This window comes from Cetorhinus maximus, chromosome 13, assembly GCF_964194155.1.
Source record: "Cetorhinus maximus chromosome 13, sCetMax3.hap1.1, whole genome shotgun sequence".
Taxonomy (NCBI): Eukaryota; Metazoa; Chordata; class Chondrichthyes; order Lamniformes; family Cetorhinidae; genus Cetorhinus; species Cetorhinus maximus.
The window spans coordinates 61015003-61032595 of NC_135891.1; the positions used below are offsets into that span (position 1 = coordinate 61015003).

General features: G+C 43.8%; 1 protein-coding gene across 5 annotated transcripts in view; it reads left to right on the forward strand.

The window, feature by feature from the left end:
- The window catches only part of cdh22 (cadherin 22), a 736258-nt gene that overhangs the window by 559238 nt on the left and 159427 nt on the right, over positions 1-17593 (forward strand). Inside the window, exon 8 of one of the 5 annotated variants that reach the window (XM_078555425.1) lies at positions 10375-10397. The exons of the other annotated variants lie outside the window; for them this stretch is intronic. Coding sequence (XP_078411551.1) covers positions 10375-10397 — 23 coding nt within the window. The remainder of the gene's footprint in view (positions 1-10374; positions 10398-17593) is intronic. 5 annotated transcript variants of the gene reach the window in all.

The window sequence follows — 17593 nt, forward strand, 5'->3', positions numbered from 1 at the left end:
AGCTGATATTAGTTTCACATCTTATCCAAAAGCGAGCACCCTCTCAGTACTGTACTGGAGTATCAGCCTAGATAATAAGTTCAATTTCTGGAGTGGGACTTGAACCTATAACATTTTGACACAGAGGAAAGCATGTCACCACTGAACTACAGCTAACATAGCTGGCTACAGCACTCCCATACATATGGTACTTAATAGAAACTTTATTAAAATATGGCTGAGGAAATTGAAGGGTAAAACATGCTAATAAACAGGTGTTTGATCTCCCATTGTTCCTGGAGAATTTTCTGGTAGTTAATGAGAATCTTCAAGAAGATGCGACTGCAATCATGGTCATCAAAAATCTACGCAAGCTGAGAAACACAATAGGCCCAGGGTTCAGATTAAGGAGGAAACCAGTATGTGGTGCAATGCCTTTTCTTCTTAGGTCAGATCAGCAATGTAGCCCATCCCATATCACATGTTTTCAAATGGAAAAGTGATTGTCATTTTGGAACATAGGACTTAGGAGCAGGAGTAGGCCATTTGGCCCTTCGAGCCTGCTCTGCTATTCAATGGAATCTTGGCTGATCTGGTTGTGGTCTCTACTGCACTTTGCCATTTGCCACCCCATAACCCTTGAATCCCTTGTCTACCAAAAATCTGTCTAACTCTCCCTAGAATAAGTCCAATGAGCCAGCCTCCACTGCTCTAGGAGGAAGAGAATAGCACAGACTCTGAGAGGAAAAGAAATCTCCTTATCACAGTCTTAAAAGGGAGACCTCTTATTCTTAAACTGTGTTCCCTAGTTCTAGCCTCCCCAAAAAGTGGAAACATATCCCAGTATCTACCCTATCAAGTCCTCTCAGGATTTTATACGTTTCAACAAGATCAATATTCATGTCTTAGCATGTTTTTGTTCAGCACTCCATTTTTTGGGAACAGGTTAGGGTTGCTACATGAGGGATAGCTGTATAGCATTGGCAAACTTGTAATTTTGTTAGTAACTTTGCTAGAGTAAATAAAGAATTTGATGGAGTGAATAAGGGGGGTCAGTAACCAGAGGTTGCAGATTTAAGATAATTGAGCAAAGTGCCAGAGAGGAGCTGAGGAGAATTATTTTATGCAGCAAACTATTGTGAGGCATAGCCTGAAAGTGTGGCAGACTCAATAGTAATTTTCAAAAGGAAATTAGAAATGTAGTTGAAAAGGGCCATTTTGCAGGGCTGTGGGGAAAGAGCACAGGCGTGGACTGATTGGTTAGCTTTTTTCAAGAGCCAGCACTGATCAATTGGCTGAATGGCCTTCTCCTCTCCTGAATGATCCTATGGTTTAAAAACAGAAAATGCTAGAAAAACTCAGCAGGTCTGACAGCATCTGTGGAGAGAGAAACAGAGTTAACATTTCAAGTCCGCATGACTCTTCTTGAGAGCTACAGAGAAGTAGAAATGTGATGGAATTTATACTGTTTAAGGGGGTGGAGCAGGTGAAGCTGGATAGATGACCAGAAATAGGTAGGGACTAAGGAGATTGACAAAGATGTCATGAACAAAAGGACAAAGGGGATGTTAATGGTAGTGGTGAGGGCTAAAGAGGGTGCTGATAGTGGCATTAAGGTAAGAAAGCAGAATATGATAATAGCAGAATAGGGGTAAGCGCTCTGTGAAAGAACAACATGGGACAAGTAACGGATGGCCCTTTTGGGGGTGGGGTGGGGGGGAGGGGGTGGTTGTTGGGGAAAAAGGATAGAAAAGGGGTTAAAGGAGGAGATAAAAAAAAGGGGATCAAGCAATGAATAAATAAATTAAAATTAAAATTAAATCAAGGGGGTAAAATAGAGGACAGAGTTCATGATCTGAAGTTGTTGAACTCAATGTTAAGTCCGGAAAGCTGTAAAGTGCCTAATCAGAAGATGAGGTGCTGTTCCTCCAGTTTGCGTTGGGCTTCACTGGAACATTGCAGCAGGCCAAGGACAGACATGTGGGCATGAGAGCAGGGTGGTGTGTTGAAATGGCAAGCGACAGGATGGTCTGGGTCATGCTTGCGGACAGACCGAAGGTGTTCCACAAAGCGTGCACCGATCCACTTATTTTAATTTTAATTTCTATTCATTGTTTTTTCCCCTTTTTATCCCCCTTTTTATCCATTTTTCTATCCTTTTTCCCCTACCACTGCCTCTTCCCCCAAGCTACTTCTAAAAGGGCCATCTGTTACTTGTTCCATGTTGTTCTTTCACAGAATGCTTACCCTTGTTCTGCTATTAACACATTCGGCTTTCTTATCTTTATGCCACTATCAGCACCTTCTTTAGCCCTTACCACTACCATTAACTCTCCCTTTGCCTTTTTGTCCATGACATTTTGACAATCTCTCCTTAGCCCCCACCTGGCCTTCTATCCAGCTTCACCTGCTCCACCCCCCCTTAAACAGTATAAATTTCAGCACATTTCTACTTCTCTTTAGCTCTCAAGTAGGGTCATACAGACTCAAAACATTAACTCTGTTTCTCTCTCCACAGGTACTGCTAGACCTGCTGAGTTTTTCCAGCATTTTCTGTTTTTATTTCAGATTTCCAGCTTCCGCAGTATTTTGCTTTGATCCTATAGTTTGATATGATTTCTAGGCACAGGAAGAGGAGAGAGAAAAATAATCCCTCTTCCTCATGTCCAGTGAATTCTATGCATTAAAACATAATACAAAATCTGTTAGTTAATAAAATGTTTGAGTAATGGCTAATCTGTTGCCCCATCAGCTCATTGCTAGAACAAATAATTAATGTGCAACACCAAGTATCCCAACCTAAGCCCTGAAATTTTACACTGTTGGGTACGAGTGCATAAATGCTTACTGTCTTCTCTCCATTGCCTTAACATTGTTCTTAGTGTCTCCACTAAAACAGCAGGAAGAGGAATTTCAAATAGATGTTGAAATGTTCGTATGCTTGTAACAACTTCATAATTTGAAGGTCTCAGTCTCCTGAGGGAAGAGCATTAAGCTAACATCTCAGCAAAATAGCTCTTTGCCCCACAAATGTAATCATGTGACATTTCAGGTTATCAGCTTAACACCATAAAGCGCAGTATCCAACCCTGACCAACTGTATTTGACAAAGAGTATGTGGGTCAGAAGCTTGGAGATTGTATAGGAAAAATCTACGAGAATGCAGAGCCTTTCAGACCAACATAGCCAGATTGTGGATTGTATTCATTTTCCGCATCAGAAGACTGTGCAGAAATTTGTAAGCTTCCATACACTTCTTGGCCCATTTCCCTGTCCAAATACATGAAGGAAATAATGGATGAGGACAGTATAAACTGAATGGTGCAATTTTAAATGAGATTCAGGAACAGAGATTCAGACGCACAATCCTTGGATGGTAGCACCGACATGAGAGAACCTTGGCTTTATAAATAGTGGCATAGAGTACAAGAGCAAGGAAGTTATAAATCACTGATTAAACCTCAATAGTGTCCAATCCTGAGCACCACACTTTAGGAAGAATGTCAAGGTCTTTGAGAGGGTGCAGAGGAGATTTGCTGAATTTAAATGAGATGTTCAAAATAATGAAGGGATTTGATTGAGTAAATAAGGAGAAAAGGTTTCCACTTGCCGGAAGGTTGATACCGTACAACATAACTTTAAGGTAATTGTCAAAGGAACCAGAGAGGAGCTGAGGAGATTTTTTTTATGCAGCTAATATTACAACCTGGAATGCACCATGTATAAAAAGGTAGTGGAAGCAAACTCAGGAGTAGCTGTCAAAAGTTGGGAATAGACTTGCAAAGGGAGCATTTGCAGGACTATGAGGAAGGAGCAGGGGGAAGTGGGACAACTTGATAACTCTTTTAAAGAGCCGGCACAGGCACAATGGTTGACAGGCCTCCTCCACCTTCTTCTGTGGTGAAAGATTCAATGATTGCCATTTGAATGTTTTGTAGTATAATGGATTAATCAAATAATTATGGTAATGAGTTAGTGATTTAGACCATGATTTAACAGTGACATCAGCTGTCATGTGCCAGAGACTCAGTTGAGCAGATGGAACAGTCTGTGCTCAAGAGAGACGTGCCTGCCGAGTGGTTCATCATGTATATAGTGTACATGGTGTAAATAAACTGGTTTGAAGTAACTACTTGAGTCAGATCACAGTTCCTTAAGATATGGTAGGCCACATAGCCAGCATACGAAACATGGTATACATTTTTTTTAATGAGGGCTGTGAAGGGGTTAAAGAGAATAAAATTAAGATTATCTGACCTGCTGTACATGGATCTTTGATCCTGCAGAAGATAATGGATGAGACTGGTTTGTGGATCTGCTTTCAAGATAATGAAAAGTGTGCAAGCAAAAGGGGGAGCTCAAAGATGGAAATTACGATAAAAATCTTGAGTAAGAAGGAGAAATGGGATAATGCGGTCAAATTACAGATCCTCTTTCCTACATGGAAAACCACTGCAATGTTCAGACTTCAATCGGAATAGTGACTTGGTCATAACATTTGGCACAAATTCCCAGTTACAGTTGATGACATAACAAAGATAGGTTATGGCAAGTCATGGAGGGTCAATTAAGAAATTCTTTCTGAATAGGAAAGATTATTTAGTCCCCTCTATTTTGTCTCACTTTGAATTTGAAGTATGGAGCCTTTGTGCATATTGAATAATGGTAAAGGCTTATTTTGCTTCCTTCCACTTTGTAAAAGGAAAGCTCATGAGATTATCTTCCCGAATGTGTCTTCTAAGACTTATTTATTTCATTCTAAATGTAGTGAGCAAAATAGAAATGTCTCTACCTGGCTCTTCACATGATGCTCCTAATGTCTACCAGTGTTAACATTCTTTACATCACAATAGGATTCTAAAATTACTGCATCTAATTTATAATGAATTTCTCCAGGATTTCTTTTGATATTAATACATGTACTTGAAGCAAAGGGGAACAGTGCTGGAAAATAGACTTTCTCTCCTCCAATCTACAATCAGGGATATCTTCAAGTGCTCTCAGGTTTGGTGTGTGAGTTGCAATGCAGTCACTCATTCTGCCATCCTGCCACTGAGAGGATCAAGTTATTTGGATGCAATGCTTTGTGTTGTAACACTAGCTAAGTCCAGCCTGAACAATTGTTTCAATAGTGTCTCCCAGCAATTTGTGCCCAAATAAACAAATGTATAAACAAACTGAAATGTCAGATACCACATTCAGTAGCAAGGTCATTATCACAGAAAGAAGGACACGAATGAAGAATCTTTTAGGATACTTTCCCATCACCTCTGGAAATGTTTCAATCGGATAGGCCAGCAGTTCCATCGGTCTCAGCAGCCCCAGGAAGGTGCCAGAGATGGCTGCTGAGACTGCTGGTGAAGAAAGGATCCTGAGGCCTTGGATCCCTGGAGCAGATAAGTCCGAGATCTGGGCTGGGAGGGTTTGGGTAGGTTAGGTAGAGGGGCAGTGTGGAGGAAAGGGTGGGTTTCAGGGAGGGAGCTGGTAGAAAAGAAGAGGGGTGGGTTCAACCTAAGGTGGGGGCCGCCCTATGATTGGAAAATGGCAGCTCCGAAGAGTGACCCCCCCCCCCACCCCATTTCCTTCCTCCCTTTTAAACATTTCAGTTTAAAAATCGGTTTTCCCGCTGTCTTCCTGCTGCCCACATCAAACGTTTTTGGTGTGGGCAGCATTGAAAACAAGTCTAATTGACCCTTAATTATTCATGTAAATATGGTGGGCGGGATCACCTTGTATCATGGGCTAAGTCCAGCCTGAACAATTGTTTCAATAGTGTCTCCCAGCAATTTGTGCCCAAATAAACAAATGTATAAACAAACTGAAATGTCAAATACCACATTAAGTAGCAAGGTCATTATCACAGAAAGAAGGACACGAATGAAGAATCTTTTAAGATACTTTCCCATCACCTCTGGAAATGTTTCAATCGGAGTGGGCGAGAAGGTGATGGGATGGGCACCCACCCCATTTTACATAACCCCACTGCGGGAATCATGCCTGCCAGGGCCATGTAAAATTCAGCCCATTAACTGGAGAAATTGGATAGTTAAAGTATTAAATCTAAACACACAGTCCTGCTGATTGGCAAGCAAGCCTGAAGAGGTGATGGTCCCACTCCTTCCAGCCACTGGTGAAACTAAATGCAGCCTCACTATTGCAAGTCAGGAAACATGAATTCAATTACCTGCGGCAATCAACGCAGTTTAATACAACAAAGCATCCTTTTATCCTCCCAGCCTCCAAAGAAGGGCATTCTTAACAATCACACCCTATGCAATTGGCTGCAAGTGTAGCAGAAGCAATTCAGCATTTTTAGTTATGTTGACACTTTTAACTGAGTGGATCGCGTTCTCCATGAGAACCAAGGACATACGTAACTCCAGTAATAGGATCTCTATGAACAACAAATATACATATTGAAATGGGAGGGTTGTGACTATCAAATAGTTAGAAGTCATGCTGGCAATGGAATTAGTGTTGATGAAAGAAAACCATTGGATTTTTCCCAAATCAAGTACTGCCTACAATTTTATGTACCACAGGTCTTAATTGAAAATGTCTTTCTCTTCACCCTTCAAAATGGTTACTAAGTTCTTGAAAGATTATTATGTGAGAGGAAGGGGCCAGGGCTCTTGAAGCATCTGCTTCCAATTCATCCAATTGACCTTCAAAAGTAATCATAGCATCACCTATCGGTGGAGAATCGAAGGATAATATGACAAAGGTCTTTAGAAAGGAAGGTAGATTTGCATTTAAATAATGCCCATCAACACTTCAGGAAGACCTAAACCACTTTACAGACAGTGAATTATTTTTGAAACGTTGTCACTTTTGTAATGTAAGAATCGATAGCATAGTATTAATGTTACTGGGCTGGTAACCCAGAGGCCCAGACTAATGCTCAGGAGATATGAGCCAGGATTTTACATTGGTCGGGTGGGCTTGGCGGGAGCGGGCGGGGGTGGTCGTGGAGCCGACCACCGCCCGCGAGCAGCTCCACACTGCGATTTCACACGGGCAGGCCAATTAAGGCCCGTCCAGCATGGATCGCGAGCGGTAGCGCAGAATGCTACCTGTACGGGCGGGGGGAGGAGGGAGAGCCGGGCTTAGCGCACATTTTGCGCATGCGCGTGAAAGGTTGCTTCAATCTCCCTGAGGCACGGATCTGCTTCAGGGAGATTGAAGCGCTTTATGAAAAAATTAATAAAGAGCAGAAAAATTCAATGAAACATGACTATGTCACATGAGATGGGACATGTTTTTAAGTTCAAATTTTTTGTCAAATATTTTTAAGTTTTAAGTTCAAATGAAACTTTTTATTTAATTTGTAACAGTTCCAGGAAGCCTCATCCCGCTCGTGGATGAGGTTTCCTAAAAAACGTAGAGGCCGCTTGGCGTACAATTCAGGTTAATTACCTAGTTAATGGCCTTAATAAGCCTATCAATTATTGGCAGGTGCGCAGCTGACTCCGATGCGCGCCCACGGAATGAAATATCGTGCGACACACGCCCAACGTCATCGCACATCGCGTGCCACAAGCTGAAGGTAAAATTCTGCCCATAAAATTCTAATCCCACCAGAACAGCTGGGGGAAATTTAAATTCAATTAATAAATTTGGAATCAAAAAGAAAAAAAGCGGCTCTCCACAATGATGGTTATGAAACTACCATATTGTTGTAAAAACCCACCTGATTCACTAATATCCTTCAAAGGAAACCTGCCATCTGTACCCAGTCTGTCCTACATGTGACTCCAGACCAACAGCAATGCGGTGAAACCTTCTGAAATGGCCCACTAAGCCTCTCATAAGGGTTATGGAGGACAGACAAGAAAATGCTGTCAAGGAAACAATCAAATCAGCCATGATCTTATGGAATGATGGGGCAGGCTAGATGGGATGAATGGCCTTCTCCTGCCCTTAGCTCTTCTGATCTTTTCATCTGACACAGTCACACTCACTGAATCATACTTTACAGCCTGCATCCCAAATTGCTCCGTTGCCATCACTAGGTAAGACCTGTCCCAAAGGCCAGACAGACTCACCAAAGATGACAGCACAGTGCTATATACTTAGGAGGGACTGACCCCGGGAGGCCTCAATATTGACTCTGGACTCCATGTCTCATGGCATCAGGTCAAACATGGGCAAAGAAACATCATGCTGATTACCATATACCATCACACCACCCACCCCCACCCCACCACCCTACCACCTTACCACCTACCCCCCACTCCCCCCCACTTCAGTTGATAAATCAGTATTCCTCCATATTGAACACCAATTAGAAGAAGCACTGAAGAAAGCAACGCCACAGAAAACTCTGGTTAGGGACTTCACCAAGAGTGGCTCAGTAGCATCACTCCTGGCCTAGTCCTGAAGGACAAATCTGCCAGACTGAGTCTACAGTAGCTGGTGAGAGAACCAACAAGAAGGATAAACCTACTTGATCTCATCTTCACCAAACTACCTGTCCCAGGTGCATCTGCCCATGACAGTATTGGTAGAAATGACCATCACATAGTCCTTGTTGTCAAGGGCTGTCTTCACACTGAGGACACCCTCCATTGTGTTGTGTGGTACTACCAGCATGCTAAATGCATTAGATTCAGAACAGATCTAGAGGTTCATAAAGCGCTGTGGGCCATCAGCAACAGCAGAATTGCATTCAACCACAATCTGTAACCTCATGACCCAGCATATTCCTCACTCTACCATTACCATCAAGCTGGGGAATCAAACCTGGTTCAATGAGGAGTGTGAGAGAACATGCCAGGAGTAGCACCAGACATATCTAAAAATGAGGGCCCAAATTTGATGAAGCTACAACACAGGGCTACATGCATGTTAAACAGTAGAAGCAGCATGCGATAGACAGAGCTAGTGATCCTACAACTGACCAATCAGATCAAAGCTCTGCAGTCCTGCTCCAACTAGGTGTGAATGGTGGTGGACTATTAAACACCCAACCATTGGAGAAGATTCCACAAACATCCGTATCCTCATTGATGGGGGAGCCCATAATGTCAGTGGAAAAGACCAGGTTGAAAATTTGCAACCAGAAGTGCTGAGTGGATGATTCATCTCACCTTCCTCTTAAGGTCCACAGCATCAAGATGCTAATCTTCATCCAACGCGATTCACTCCATTCGATAACAAAAAACAGCTAAACGCTTTGGATATGTCAAAGGCTATGGGCCCTGACGAAATCCCTGCTATAGTACTGAAGACTTGTGTTCCAGAACTAGTTGTGCCACTAGCCAAGCTGTTCCAGTACAACCAAAATACTGGCATCCAACTGACAATATGGAAAATTGCACAGGTATGTCCCATCCACATACAGCAGGATAAATCCAATCCAATCAATAATCACCCCATCAGTCTACTCTCAATCATCAGCAAGTCATGGAAGATGTTGTAGATAGTGCTACCAATTCACGCTTACTCAGCTATAACTCACTCACCGATGCTCAGTTTACATTCTGTCAGTGCAATTGTCAGTGCACCTTAGCTCCAGACCTCATTACAAGCTTGGACCAAACATGGAAAAGAGAACTGAATTCCAGAGAGGAAGTGAGAGTGACTGCCTTGACACCAAAGCAGCATTTGACTGAGAGCAGTATCAAGTAGCCTTGGGAAATCTAAAGTCAAGAGGAATCGGGGGAAAACTCGTCACCCTTTGGAGTCATACCTAGCACAAAGGAAGATGGTTGTATGGTTGTGATTATTGGAGGCCAACCATCTCAGTCCCAAGACATCACTGCAGGATTTCCTCAGGATAGCATCCTAGATCCAGCCTTCTTCAGCTGCTTCATCAATGACCTTCCTTCCATCATAAGGTCAGAAGTGGGGATGTTCGCTGATGACTGCACAATGTTCAGCACCATTCGCGACTCCTCAGACACTGAAGTAGTCTGTGTCCATATACAGCAAAACCTGGACAACATTCAGGCTTGGGCTGTTAAGTGGCAAGTAACAGTCATATCACACAAGTGCCACGCAATAACCATGTCCAACAAAGGAACCTGAACACCTTCCCTTGACATTCAATGACATTACCATCACTGAATCCCCCATCATGAACATCCTCCATTGACCAGAAACTGAACTGGACCAGCCATGTAAATACCATATCTTCAAAAGTGGGCCAGAGGCTGGGAATTCTATGGCAAGTGACTCACTCCCCAAAGTCTGTCCACTATCTACAGGATGCAAGTCAGGATTGTGATGTAATATTCTCTATTTGCCTCGATAATTGTAGCTCCAACAACACTCAAGAAGCTCAAAATAATCCAGGGCAAAGCAGCCTGCTTGATCGGCACACCATCCATCACCTCAAACGTTCAGACCCTCCACCACTGACGGACCATGATTGTAATGTATAGCATCTACAAGATACATAACAGAAACTCACCAAGGTACCTGTCACAACCATGTGTTAGGCATTTCCTTAAAGTGGTCTGTGAGCTAAGAATTTGTGTGTGTGTGTATGTTGCTCCCTTTTAATTTATGACTGGTTCAATTTGAAAATAACCCAGCAGACAAGCTTTAGGCTTAAACAAGATTAAAAGTTAGTTTATTACAAAAAAACAATTGCTGAAATTACTCCAATAATCACAGCCATCTTCCTTTGTGTATGACTCCAACCAATCAAAAGTGATAAAGTTAGTAACTAAAATACAGATAAAAAGGGCGGCGTTTTCCGATCCTGTCCATGGCGGGTTTCGTGGTGGGCGGGAGCGGAGAATCCAGCAGCAGTCAAAAAGTCGGAAACCCGCCGGCGTAAAAATAGTTTGAGGTTCTTCTGATGGTGGGTTAATGGCGGGTCAGGTATCCTGCTGACTAGTGGCATGGATGCCATTTGCATTTATTTCCATCTCATGAATGCTCATTAAATTAGCTTCTTACTGGGACCACCTTGTAATGCCTTCTAATCTTGCATCACGCTAGCGGGAAATCATGTCATTCTGAATCTCATTTGAAAAAGGGTGGCGTGCATAAGTTGGAGCTCACTTTGCTCAGGACTTCAAGGTGAGCATAACACAAGTAGCCTACCTTCCACAGCGCTGGACCAGTCTCTTTGCAATACCAGTGGAATGCCACACTGCCTGGGCTGTGGGGTCTGCCTGCTCCTGGTGCTTGCCTCCATAGTCATAAGGACACCACTGTGAAGCAGTACTCAGGCAGGGCTGAGCATTCATAAACCAGCATATCAACTGGGGAAGGCAATTGGTGGGGGGTGAGGCAGGGGGGTGGGGAGGGAGGGAGATGGTGGGGAAAGGTAAACACGAAGGAGGAATGGGGAAGGAAGGCTATGCAAAGGGTTGGGAGAGGAGACAAGGGGGCATGATGGAAGGCAGAGGGGCAGGAAGGCTTTGCAAAGTGCTGAAGGAGGAAGGGAAACAATTGGAGGCAGAGGGCAGTCCAAGGGGTGGGATTCTGGAGCCCGACAAGGGTAACTGAAACGCTAACAAACATGGGGGTGAAAGCGATGCCACATGTATGAATGGGAGGGGATGAACACAGGCTCTCATATAGGAAAGGGGGTGGTTGTCAGTGTGCCACAAGATGGATGGATTGCACACAGACTCATAACGGAGTTGCGGTTGGGAAGGGAGACAATGTAGTCTTAAGTCATCAGGGCAATAGGCAATGACGTGAAAGTCAAAGTCGTTGATCTGCGGCTGGCAGTCAGGAGTCAGAGTATTGATACCCATGGGGCTTAGTAGAAAGCAGTCAGAAAGTACAGACAAACCTGGGGCTTTGTGAACCTCACAGTCAACAGTCAGACAGTGGAAACAGCCAAGGCGTGCAGCAGCCATGCTGCAGGAGTAATTATTGGGAGCTTTAGGGAGGGGCAAGGACGGTGTGCTCAGTTGGAATAATGCACAGCTTCGTGTGCAGTGCAGTCTCACAGGTGTTGTCCATAGGCTTGTCTGCCTCTGTACTGGGCTGTAGATGGTATGGTGATGGGAGGCATCTGCAGCCTGTATTTGAGGAACAAATAATAAAGGCGGTGAGGGGATGGGGGTGTGGTAGGGGGAACGGGTGGCATGTGATGCTTTCTTTGGGTGGGTTCATCTCAGTAGGTGACCATACACACAGCCTCCAGATGAGGAGGGTAGAGGTCCACACGGATCATGGGCACTTCAGTAATGATGGTGTTATGACACGGCAGATGATGTGTGCCAGGTGAACGAAATCTATGAGGGAAACTTGGCCGTGCTATCACAACGGTTTTACAATTTGTATTTATTTAGAAATGCGTGCACTGAATTCAGGAGTAATAAGTCCACAAAGACTTTGAGATTTTTTTAAAAACTAAATTAAAATATTTATTAACAAAATAAAAGATTTCAAGCACATACAATAAGACTACAAATTTCTACTATAATAATTCCTAATTAACCTGACTCTCAGTTACAGCCCCTTTGAGACAACGGTACAAAAGTAGATTTTAGACTTTAAACAGATCCAGCAAATTAACACAATACCCTGCTCAGTGGAATTCGAAATGGCTTTTCTCCAGCTTCAGTTTTGGTGGACAGCAGATTAATGCACAAATGCTGGATGCTTCATTAAAGCTATTTCACACACTTCTGTTAGATCTCACAGGGCCTTCCCCTGACACATAACCTCATTCTCCTTTATATATGTTTCTCTCTTTTTAGTATGTAAATTTTATTGTTTCATACATCTTTGAAACTATATCTTCCTCACAATATAAAAACTTCCATGTTGCTACTATTTATTGTCAGTAACCTTTGAGGAAAAACAAACACATTCCTTAGCCTTACCTGGAAAAACTCAGCAGGTCTGGCAGCATCGGTGGAGAAGAAAAGAGCTGACGTTTCGGGTCCACATGACCCTTCAACAGAACTGAAGTATAGTTAGGAGAGGGGTGAAATATAAGCTGGTTTAAGGTGGGGGGGGGGGGGGGAGAGAAGTTGAGGGTGGGGTGGTTGTAGGGACAAGCAAGCAGTGATAGGAGCAGATAATCAAAAGCTGTCACAGACAAAAGGATCAAAGAGGTGTTGAAGGTGGTGATATTACCTAAGAAAAGTGCTAATTAAGAATGGATGGCAGGACACTCAAGGTACAGCTCTAGTGGGGATGGGGTGGAAAGACTAACAAGGTATTAGTTGTAGATTTAAAAATAATGGAAATAGGTGGGAAAATAAGAATCTATATAAATTATTGAAAAAAAAAGGGAGCGGGAAGAAATGGGGGGAGGGGGAGTTTAAGATCTAAAGTTGTTGAATTCAATATTCAGCCTGGAAGGCTGTAAAATGCCCAGTCGGAAGATGAGGTGCTGTTCCTCCAGTTTGCGTTGGGCTTCACTGGAACAATGCAGCAAACCAAGGACAGACATGTGGGCAAGAGAGCAGGGTGGAGTGTTAAAATGGCAAGCGACAGGGAGGTTTGGGTCTTTCTTGCAGACAGACCGCAGGTGTTCTGCAAAGCGGTTGCCCAGTTTGCGTTTGGTCTCTCCAATGTAGAGGAGACTGCATTGGGAGCAACGAATGCAGTAGACTAAGTTAGGGGAAATGCAAGTGAAATGCTGCTTCACTTGAAAGGAGTGTTTGGGCCCTTGGACGGTGAGGAGAGAGGAAGTGAAGGGGCAGGTGTTGCATCTTCTGCTTGGGCATGGGGAGGTGCCATAGGTGAGGGTTGAGGAGTAGGGGGTGATGGAGGAGTGGACCAGGGTGTCCCGGAGGGAACGATCCCTACGGAATGCCGCCAGGGGGGGTGAAGGGATATAATTCTGATAAATCTGCATTGCACTCCCTCCAAGGCCAATATGTCTTTCTTATGCAGAGGTGCCCAGAACTGCTCACAGTGCTCATGGTGTGGTCTAACCAGACCTATATATATAGCTCGAGCATGTCTTCTATCTCTTTGTATTCTACTCCTCCAGGTATCAAGGTCAACATTCCCTTAGCCTTTTAATTATTTTCTATACTTGTTCATGACATTTTAATCATCTATGTACCTGGACTCCAACTCTCTTTGGACTTCCACTGTTTCTAGCTTTTCAACATTGAGGAAATACTTCTATCTTTTTTAATTTCAAAGTGGCTGGATGATCTTATATTCCCAACCACTGAAATCCATTTGCCACAATTTGCTCATTCATTTAATCCAGCAATATCCCTTTGTGGTGGCATGCTTCCAACTAAACTGTTTGCCACATTAGAATTCCTCTCCCCCTTCTTCCCCCTTTGCACAGCCTCCTGCTCCAAGGTGCCATTGTTCCCCTTATGGCTGTCCCTCCAATAGTCATTATCCTTATCCCCAAAGTAGCAACCACTGGTTCTATAAGTTTCTGCGGTTCCTAGTTCTCTAGGTCATCTAGGTTCCCCTTAACCCTGCACACTATCAATCACACCAACCCCATTCCGAACCTGTACCTCTCTTTGAGGTGTGACCGAAGTCTAGAGGAAACTCTCCAGATCTTTCCCCCCTCCCTAATGTGTCACAGTGTCTCCAACTCACCATCCAGCTCAATGGATGGAATCTCCCAGTCCCGCCAGAAGGGGGAGCTTGGCAGGTAAGGGAACTTAATTTGGCTTGAGGCCAAAAATCGGTTTCTCAATGTCGGAATAAATTGTAGGAATTTTGTAGGCAGGTTAAAGGCACATCAAGCTTCCTGAAGAACAATGTCCGGAAGCCCTTTTGCATGCATTAGCATGTCACGCATGTTCATCAAAAGGCCACCTCATCAAAATTAAGCTCCCCCTCCAAATTAAGTTCCCTGTCAGTGAGAAATTAGAACGTTCACTTTTACAACTGCACTTAGGAGGTGTGCACCTAGCATGGTTGACTTCTTCCATGATTAACAGTGAGTTGCTGCTGCATTGTCCTCTTTGGGGAGTGTCTGTAAATGCCAGCCAATGCTTGAGATCGGGTGGTGGCAGTGCAAGTTGTGTGGAGGGTTACCAAGGAAGGGGGGAAGGGTTAACGCCGAAGGGTGGAGCAGTGGCCGGGCAAAGGGATAGTGCAGGCTGCCCTTTAAATATGGCACCCAGACATTGGAGCCCATGAGGTTATGGTGGGAACAGCAACTCCCTATACCGCCCCTGCTGTGGGAATCAGCCAGCTCATCATGGATGCATAATTAATGAGCTGAACAGCGCAAGATCGCATGTGGTCAACCATTCCCTCACCCCCCAACAGCGGAAATCACTCACCTCCGCACCCAACACCAAACTTAGACTCCAGAACGGAAGATCCCGGCTTATGATTCTGAGCTAACAGGATTGCAGATGTGTTCACTCGTAACAGCTCACTGTCCACATACTCCCATATACTGCAGTCGAAACAAACAACCTTCTGTACCATCTTAGTCTGGTTTAATTATATTATTTACATCTACTTTATGATTTGTTGTAAGCTTTATTTTCTACGGTCTAAATTGCACTAAACACTGAAAAAACTGAACAAAGTGCTAAATACTTACTGCCTCAGGCTTACATGAACTATTTCAAATACTGGAAGAAAAGACCAGCACCTCCTTCCCCCTCCACACCAAATCCCTGACTTGTGCATACTATTTATGCTGCACTCTTTTCACGACCACTCTGTGCAACCTTAGTATTCCAGAATTTAGATTTGTTTATGCAAGGTGTTTCAAAGATGAAATAATAGAGATACAAACCATAAAAATTCCAAAGCTTTTTTAGAGATAAAAATGATACCAAAGGACTAGAGGATAGTTAGTATTACAGATAAAGGCAAAATACTGCGGATGCTGGAAATCTGAAACAAAAACAAAAAATGCTGGAAAAACTCAGCAGGCCTGACACCATCTATGGAGAGAAAGACAGAGTTAATGTACAGTCCGTATGACTCTTCTTCAGAGCTTGTGTGAGTTAATATTGCAATCTCATTTAAAAATCAGGAAAGAACAAACTGTGTAAGTATAGGCCCAATAAGGAGAATTGTTGCAGACCATAATAAAGAAGAACATTAGTGAGCACCTAGCTAAGCACAGGTTAGAAATAGAAATGAGTAGCGTGCCTATAAAATGGCAACTCACACTTGTCAGATACAGTATCAATGAGGTGGTCCAGCCTGTCTGAATGTCACACTGCAACTGCCAGTCTAAGATCAAAAACTGGAACATGAAGGAATTGGATAAACATGAAGAAAGAGGGTGACAGAGTGGACTTGGGAGGTCTTGTGGCACAGTAGTAACGTCCCCATCTCTGGGCCAAGAAGCTCCGGGTTCAAGTCCCACTGCAGGACTTGATGGTCACGGTAAGGTGTGCGCATAATGTAGCCAAACAGCTGATTATCAGCCTGTAAATCCTTCCAATATGCCTAATGGCAGGTAGTAAGAGTGGGAGGGTTTCCTGGTCAGCTGGTCAAACCACTGCAGTACTTTGTCAAGCATAATCATGGACCAGTCCATGGACCAGCTGTGGACACCAACCCCTTCTTGGGGCATGGTACCTGGAGGAGGAGTGGTTTTATGAAAAAAATTCTTCAGGCAAAATGAATGAAATGGTTGAGGCAGAGACCACAAAAGTCTTGAAAGGAAAAACTAGAGGCAGGATTTTCCCCCACAGGCTTCAGGACTCTGGCCTCAGGGTTAAACTGGTGTCAGAAGCCTGGACTCTGTGGGGCGCAGTTACTTAAATGTAATTTCCCCCGAATTGACCAATTAAATGGCCAGCAGATGGGAAAGGCATCCAATTAAGGATGGCGGTCGAACTCTCGAAGTTGGAGGGCCAATGGGCAGACTCCCAGTACTGAAGAAAAAGCTGGTTGTCTTTTCAGGTAATTGGGAGAGAGTGTGTCCCAAGATGGTGGTATCCTTTGTCCAAATTTTTTTAAATTTAAAATAAAAAATGTCCTTAGAAGCCAAGGTATCATTGCGGAGGGACAACCCCTCCAAAGAGCAGCCTGCAGTTGCAGCTGAAGCCAGGCAGGCAAGGAGGCCCTCAAAGCCTGCCTGGGGCACTGATCCCCCACCGTGCTGGAACACCACGTCCAGGCTACTGGGCTGTTCCATGATGCCTCTGGGGGCCAGAGGCTGACTGGAAAATTCCAGTCAACTTCTGACAATAGGCTTTAATAGGCCTTTAAACAGCCTTAACTGGTTATAAACTGGCCTGGTGATGGGATGGTGCCAGGATACCGGCAAATTGGCTGGCAACACAAAATTCTGTGTCTGCCCATCAGGGCCTAAAAATTCAGCCCGGATAAATGTGTGAAAAAGGAAGAAACAGAATGAAGGGAAGAGGCCAGGGAGTGGGATTAGTTTTTGGCTTAAATTTAGAACCACATTCTGTAAACTCATTGAAACATAGGGAAAGAGTGAGGAAATAGGATTACAGTTGTTAGTTCCATTGGAGAGCTCATGTTAGCACAGACAATAGACTCGTTGGTCACCGCAGTTTCTGTCGCCCAATTATTGCCTGAAAATATCTGTGGAGAGGAATATTTTAAATTTTGTTCCCAATATGGATTTTACTTGATGCAATAACCTGACTTAATTTTAACTACCACTGGGTGTGTTTTCAGCAGGAGGTGCATGTAAAATATGATGGGTTGTTAGCCCACTGGTTCCCACCTACCCCCGACCCAGTCCACATAATACGGGAGGTGA